Source organism: Brachyhypopomus gauderio, unplaced genomic scaffold (assembly GCF_052324685.1).
Source record: "Brachyhypopomus gauderio isolate BG-103 unplaced genomic scaffold, BGAUD_0.2 sc73, whole genome shotgun sequence".
NCBI classification, from domain to species: Eukaryota; Metazoa; Chordata; class Actinopteri; order Gymnotiformes; family Hypopomidae; genus Brachyhypopomus; species Brachyhypopomus gauderio.
This window is the reverse complement of record NW_027506894.1, coordinates 521,782-529,466: the sequence shown is the minus strand read 5'-3', so window position 1 is coordinate 529,466 and position 7,685 is coordinate 521,782. Positions and strand designations below refer to the sequence as shown.

The following is a 7,685-nucleotide window of genomic DNA, read 5'->3' as shown; positions in this document are numbered from 1 at the left end:
TGTGTGTTTCCTATTAATGAACACACTCCACAATGCAGGCAAGTGAAGGGAGTGATATAATTCTAAATGACGAACACACTGAAAGCAAATGGGAGAGTAGGAAGAGAGTTAGTTGGGTTCTTTGTGTGTGTGTGTGTGTGTGTGTGTGTGTGTGTGTGTGTGTGTGTGTGTGTGTGTGTGTGTGTGTGTGTGTGGCATTCAGCCAGTACGTTGGTATGGGTCATGAATGAACAGGAAACAGAACATTGCGACAAACTGCACTTCCTGTCTGTATAGACACACAATAGCAGGAGACCTCTGTGTGTGTGTGTGTGTGTGTGTGTGTGCGCGTGTGTGTGTGCGTGTATGTGTGTGAGAGTAAGAGAGGGTAAAGCATACCTGGTTCTAAATCTTCACTTAGTAGCTGAGAGCAACTCAATTGTGGTCTATGGTTGGGGTAGTGTGTATGGTTTGGTGTAGTGTGTATGGTTGGGGTAGTGTGTATGGTTTGGTGTAGTGTGTATGGTTGGGGTAGTGTGTATGGTTGGGGTAGTGTGTATGGTTTGGTGTAGTGTGTATGGTTGTGGGTAGTGTGTATGGTTTGGTGTAGTGTGTATGGTTGGGGGTAGTGTGTATGGTTGGGGGTAGTGTGTATGGTTTGGTGTAATGTGTATGGTTGGGGTAGTGTGTATGGTTTGGTGTAGTGTGTATGGTTGGGGTAGTGTGTATGGTTGGTGTAGTGTGTATGGTTTGGTGTAGTGTGTATGGTTGGGGTAGTGTGTATGGTTTGGTGTAGTGTGTATGGTTGGGGGTAGTGTGTATGGTTTGGTGTAGTGTGTATGGTTGGTGTAGTGTGTATGGTTTGGTGTAGTGTGTATGGTTGGGGTAGTGTGTATGGTTGGGGTAGTGTGTATGGTTTGGTGTAGTGTGTATGGTTGGTGTAGTGTGTATGGTTTGGTGTAGTGTGTATGGTTGGGGTAGTGTGTATAGTTGGGGTAGTGTGTATGGTTGGGGTAGTGTGTATGGTTTGGTGTAGTGTGTATGGTTGGGGTAGTGTGTATGGTTTGTGGTAGTGTGTATGGTTGGGGTAGTGTGTATGGTTTGGTGTAATGTGTATGGTTTGGTGTAATGTGTATGGTTGGGGTAGTGTGTATGGTTGGGGTAGTGTGTATGGTTTGGTGTAGTGTGTATGGTTGGGGTAGTGTGTATGGTTTGTGGTAGTGTGTATGGTTTGTGGTAGTGTGTATGGTTGGGGTAGTGTGTATGGTTGGGGTAGTGTGTGTGGTTGGGGCAGTGTGTATGGTTTGGTGTAGTGTGTATGGTTGGGGTAGTGTGTATGGTTGGGGTAGTTTGTATGGTTGCGGGTAGTGTGTATGGTTGCGGGTAGTGTGTATGGTTGCGGGTAGTGTGTATGGTTGCGGGTAGTGTGTATGGTTTGGTGTAGTGTGTATGGTTGGTGTAGTGTGTATGGTTGGTGTAGTGTGTATGGTTTGGTGTAGTGTGTATGGTTTGGTGTCATGTGTATGGTTGGTGTAGTGTGTATGGTTGGGGTAGTGTGTATGGTTGGTGTAGTGTGTATGGTTGGGGTCGTGTGTATGGTTTGGTGTAGTGTGTATGGTTGGGGTAGTGTGTATGGTTGGGGTAGTGTGTATGGTTTGGTGAAATGTGTATGGTTTGGTGTAATGTGTATGGTTGGGGTAGTGTGTATGGTTGGGGTAGTGTGTATGGTTTGGTGTAGTGTGTATGGTTGGGGTAGTGTGTATGGTTTGTGGTAGTGTGTATGGTTGGGGTAGTGTGTATGGTTGGGGTAGTGTGTGTGGTTGGTGTAGTGTGTATGGTTGGGGTAGTGTGTATGGTTTGGTGTAGTGTGTATGGTTGGGGTAGTGTGTATGGTTGGGGTAGTTTGTATGGTTGCGGGTAGTGTGTATGGTTGCGGGTAGTGTGTATGGTTTGGTGTAGTGTGTATGGTTGGTGTAGTGTGTATGGTTGGTGTAGTGTGTATGGTTTGGTGTAATGTGTATGGTTGGTGTAGTGTGTATGGTTGGGGTAGTGTGTATGGTTGGGGTAGTGTGTATGGTTGGTGTAGTGTGTATGGTTGGGGTTGTGTGTATGGTTTGGTGTAGTGTGTATGGTTGGGGTAGTGTGTATGGTTGGTGTAGTGTGTATGGTTTGGTGTAGTGTGTATGGTTTGGTGTAATGTGTATGGTTGGGGTAGTGTGTATGGTTGGGGTAGTGTGTATGGTTGGTGTAGTGTGTATGGTTGGTGTAGTGTGTATGGTTTGGTGTAGTGTGTATGGTTTGGTGTAGTGTGTATGGTTGGGGTAGTGTGTATGGTTGGGGTAGTGTGTATGGTTGGGGTAGTGTGTATGGTTTGGTGTAGTGTGTATGGTTGGTGTAGTGTGTATGGTTGGGGTAGTGTGTATGGTTGGGGTAGTGTGTATGGTTTGGTGTAGTGTGTATGGTTGGGGTAGTGTGTATGGTTGGGGTAGTGTGTATGGTTGGTGTAGTGTGTATGGTTTGGTGTAGTGTGTATGGTTTGGTGTAGTGTGTATGGTTGGGGTAGTGTGTATGGTTGGGGGTAGTGTGTATGGTTGGGGTAGTGTGTATGGTTGGTGTAGTGTGTATGGTTTGGTGTAGTGTGTATGGTTGGGGGTAGTGTGTATGGTTGGGGGTAGTGTGTATGGTTTGGTGTAATGTGTATGGTTGGGGTAGTGTGTATGGTTTGGTGTAGTGTGTATGGTTGGGGTAGTGTGTATGGTTGGGGTAGTGTGTATGGTTGGGGTAGTGTGTATGGTTTGGTGTAGTGTGTATGGTTGGGGTAGTGTGTATGGTTTGGTGTAGTGTGTATGGTTTGGTGTAGTGTGTATGGTTGGGGTAGTGTGTATGGTTTGGTGTAGTGTGTATGGTTGGGGGTAGTGTGTATGGTTTGGTGTAGTGTGTATGGTTGGTGTAGTGTGTATGGTTTGGTGTAGTGTGTATGGTTGGGGTAGTGTGTATGGTTGGGGTAGTGTGTATGGTTTGGTGTAATGTGTATGGTTTGGTGATATGTGTATGGTTGGGGTAGTGTGTATGGTTGGGGTAGTGTGTATGGTTTGGTGTAGTGTGTATGGTTGGGGTAGTGTGTATGGTTTGTGGTAGTGTGTATGGTTTGTGGTAGTGTGTATGGTTGGGGTAGTGTGTATGGTTGGGGTAGTGTGTGTGGTTGGGGTAGTGTGTATGGTTTGGTGTAGTGTGTATGGTTGGGGTAGTGTGTATGGTTGGGGTAGTTTGTATGGTTGCGGGTAGTGTGTATGGTTGCGGGTAGTGTGTATGGTTGCGGGTAGTGTGTATGGTTGCGGGTAGTGTGTATGGTTTGGTGTAGTGTGTATGGTTGGTGTAGTGTGTATGGTTTGGTGTAATGTGTATGGTTGGTGTAGTGTGTATGGTTGGGGTAGTGTGTATGGTTGGTGTAGTGTGTATGGTTGGGGTCGTGTGTATGGTTTGGTGTAGTGTGTATGGTTGGGGTAGTGTGTATGGTTGGGGTAGTGTGTATGGTTTGGTGTAATGTGTATGGTTTGGTGTAATGTGTATGGTTGGGGTAGTGTGTATGGTTGGGGTAGTGTGTATGGTTTGGTGTAGTGTGTATGGTTGGGGTAGTGTGTATGGTTGGGGTAGTGTGTATGGTTGGGGTAGTGTGTGTGGTTGGTGTAGTGTGTATGGTTGGAGTAGTGTGTATGGTTTGGTGTAGTGTGTATGGTTGGGGTAGTGTGTATGGTTGGGGTAGTTTGTATGGTTGCGGGTAGTGTGTATGGTTGCGGGTAGTGTGTATGGTTGCAGGTAGTGTGTATGGTTTGGTGTAGTGTGTATGGTTGGTGTAGTGTGTATGGTTGGTGTAGTGTGTATGGTTTGGTGTAATGTGTATGGTTGGTGTAGTGTGTATGGTTGGGGTAGTGTGTATGGTTGGGGTAGTGTGTATGGTTGGTGTAGTGTGTATGGTTGGGGTCGTGTGTATGGTTTTGTGTAGTGTGTATGGTTGGGGTAGTGTGTATGGTTGGTGTAGTGTGTATGGTTTGGTGTAGTGTGTATGGTTTGGTGTAATGTGTATGGTTGGTGTAGTGTGTATGGTTGGGGTAGTGTGTATGGTTTGGTGTAGTGTGTATGGTTGGGGTAGTGTGTATGGTTGGGGTAGTGTGTATGGTTGGGGTAGTGTGTATGGTTGGTGTAGTGTGTATGGTTTGGTGTAGTGTGTATGGTTTGGTGTAGTGTGTATGGTTTGGGGTAGTGTGTATGGTTGGGGTAGTGTGTATGGTTGGTGTAGTGTGTATGGTTGGGGTAGTGTGTATGGTTTGGTGTAGTGTGTATGGTTGGTGTAGTGTGTATGGTTGGGGTAGTGTGTATGGTTGGGGTAGTGTGTATGGTTTGGTGTAGTGTGTATGGTTGGGGTAGTGTGTATGGTTGGGGTAGTGTGTATGGTTGGTGTAGTGTGTATGGTTTGGTGTAGTGTGTATGGTTTGGTGTAGTGTGTATGGTTGGGGTAGTGTGTATGGTTGGGGTAGTGTGTATGGTTGGGGGTAGTGTGTATGGTTGGGGTAGTGTGTATGGTTGGTGTAGTGTGTATGGTTGGTGTAGTGTGTATGGTTTGGTGTAGTGTGTATGGTTTGGGGTAGTGTGTATGGTTGGGGTAGTGTGTATGGTTTGGTGTAGTGTGTATGGTTTGTGGTAGTGTGTATGTTTGGGGTAGTGTGTATGGTTTGGGGTAGTGTGTATGGTTGGTGTAGTGTGTATGGTTGGGGTAGTGTGTATGGTTGGGGTAGTGTGTATGGTTGGGGTAGTGTGTATGGTACTGTTTCACCTGGAGGGAGTGTGTGTGTGTGTGTGTGTGTGTGTGTGTGTGTGTGTGTGTGTGTGTGTGTGTGTGTGTGTGTGTGTGTGTGTGTGTGTGCGTGTGTGTGTGTGTGTGTGTAAAGGCTCTGTCAGCCTTTACTCACGCTGCCATATCACGAGATGTTTTATAGCCACTAGTGCCTGACGAGAACACGTGTTTCACCACTAAAATGTTCACGCCACGGTGGACCGTTAATCATTACGTAAAACATGAGGTGACACCGGCACTTCAGACCCGTTTGAGACGTTTAACCCTCATTGATCAGCTTGATTACATCAGTGACTCCCACACACGATGGTTTAATTATCCACACAGGTCCAATCACTCCAGGACCACTGGGCCACATCAGGACCACCAGGCTGGACTTCAACGTGGTCATTGTGCAGCTACAATATTAGACCATGTCAAGCTGTGTCGCCTTTCACAACTTAAAACTTCGGTGCAGTGCTGGTTACTGGCACAGACTCGCCTGGAGACTCTACACAGCTAGACCCCCCCCCCCCCCCCCCCCCCCCCCGTGTCCCCCGTGTCCTCTGTGTCCCCCCGTGTCCTCCTGTCCCAGCTCCCACATGTTCCTCTAGGAACATCTGCACATCTCCACTAGGTGTGTCTGATCCCGGTTACTGCACTCTAAACGCTTCTAAAACGCCGGTGTACGTACGCAAACATGCCGGTACAGCCCAGCACGAGCATTGCCGTGACACCTAACGCGCACCGGGGACGCGGACGGTCCCGGACGGACGCGGACGGACGCGGACGGACCCGGACGGTGTACCGGAGCTCACCTGGTGCAGCGTGTGGTTGGGCAGCTGCGACGCCTGCATCAGCTCCGCGACCCGGCCCGCCGACAGCTCTCCGGACAGGTCCGCCTGGCACAGGGCGTGGAGCCCGGAGTAACATCTCCGCTCGCTCTCGCTCAGGGTGATGAAGGAGCCGCCGGTCGCCGCCACACACCCGGGATCCATACCGACCGCGCGCGCTCATGCGCGTGGAGCTGCCGTCGGTGCGCGAGTCACAATCAGCGATGCGTTTACACGGCCAGACCGACGGAGGGAGGCGGTCCTCCGCAGCACACACACACACACGCAAACACACACACAACACACACACACACACACACACACACAATACACACACAATACACGCACACACACACACAATACACATACACGCACACACACACACATATACACACACACACACATATACACACACGCACACACGAACACACACACACACACACACACACACACACACACACACACACACACGAACACACACACACACACACACGCACACGTGTGTGGTGTGTGTTGGGGGGGTAGTGGTACCTCCAGCAACGCCCCTATGCGCCACACCAGCTACATTTCTACATTTCTTTATGTTATTTCGGGTTCTGTGTGGTTTTATGGCCTCCACTACTCGTGTACAATACTGTGAGACATTTGACTCCAACGTAATGTGAACTCGCCCTTTAATATCACACACCGTCCCTCCGCGTTTAGTGAAGTGAGCTATAACTTACAGTTCAGCGTTTTTTAAATGATGAATTCAAACTATTGACAAAATGGACATTTCTGACGGAGGAAATGCTGCTATAATAAAACGGGCTTAGACGGAATTCAAGCATCTACCGGTTCTGACCGTGACTACAGGATTTCATGGGAATGAGACTCGTGAGGCGGTTTATGGACGCGAGCTGCCCCCTAGTGGTGGGAAATACACCTGCGCTTGAATTAGGGAATGTTCAAATTCTCTCTCTCTCTCTCTCTCTCTCTCTCCCACAGAGATCCCTGGGAAAGACAGAGATCCTTGTCTGACTCAGGACTCCAACAGGACCAGGTAGAAGAGACTCAGTTTCCCACAATGCACATCACCTTAGTTTTATGTACTGTATTTATTCTTTTTTCATATAATTTATCTGACCAACTAGGTCCCGGGGTCTGAATATATGTTTAAGCAGATCTGTGCTGAGTTCTTTATGTTTTTACAGTAATAATATAACCATTGGTTGGACAGTTAAAAGTGTTTAAGCTAATCAGTAGTTTTGCTGACTGTTTTACTACCAGTGTTTTTAATCTGTGAAACAGTTTAATTCAAAATGGCTCAGAGTGACTCATACAAGGTCAATTCCATCCGGTCAGGCTCGTTGTTGAAGACAAACTCAATTTAGAGTGAATTATGATCTGAATTTTAGCTTAATGACTGAACACGGCTAATTAAAGCTGAACTAATGGGGCTTAAACCGCCTGTTCTGGTGTGATAGGACTGAACAAGATGGAGGCCGACACTAACATAAATGTTAACAATTAGCTGGTGATTAGAAGCCCCATAAAAACACACTGTACAGATGATGTGATGTTGTTGGACTGACCAAGACAAAAACAAAATTGTAAGAAAAAAAAATATCGTCAGATAAACAGCAGGTTGTTTCTTGGAACACACACACACACACACACACACACACACACACACACACACACACACACACACACACACAAACACGAACACACAAATACACACACACACACACACACACACACACACTTCACCCAGTATTTACCCAAGTCCTGCAATCTCCTTTATAGTCCAGCACACAATTTGTCTGCCCCACTCGTTCTCTCTCTCCACACCTTCTCTCTCTCTCCCCCCCACCCTCTCTCTCTCTCCTACTCTCTCTTTCTCTCTTTCCATCAAACTCTCTCTCCCTCACTCTCTCTCTCCCCCACCCGTTCTCTCTCTGTGAGGTTGAAGAACACTTGTTGTACACAGTTCATTGCTTAACCATTAAGCCATTATGCCCAGCCCTCTGTGTGCTGTGTGTCCAACTTTAGTCTAACCC

The 7,685-nt window shown here is 47.5% G+C and overlaps 1 protein-coding gene across 2 annotated transcripts in view; it reads right to left on the bottom strand.

Annotated features, from left to right (window-relative positions):
• reps2 (RALBP1 associated Eps domain containing 2) overlaps positions 1 to 6,059 on the bottom strand; it is a 52,430-nt gene extending 46,371 nt beyond the window's left edge. For both annotated transcript variants that reach the window (XM_076990145.1, XM_076990144.1), the window contains exon 1: positions 5,629 to 6,059. In XM_076990145.1, the coding sequence (XP_076846260.1) occupies positions 5,629 to 5,808 (180 nt within the window). In that variant the 5' untranslated portion in view covers positions 5,809 to 6,059. The remainder of the gene's footprint in view (positions 1 to 5,628) is intronic.
• Positions 6,060 to 7,685: the final 1,626 nt, after the last annotated feature.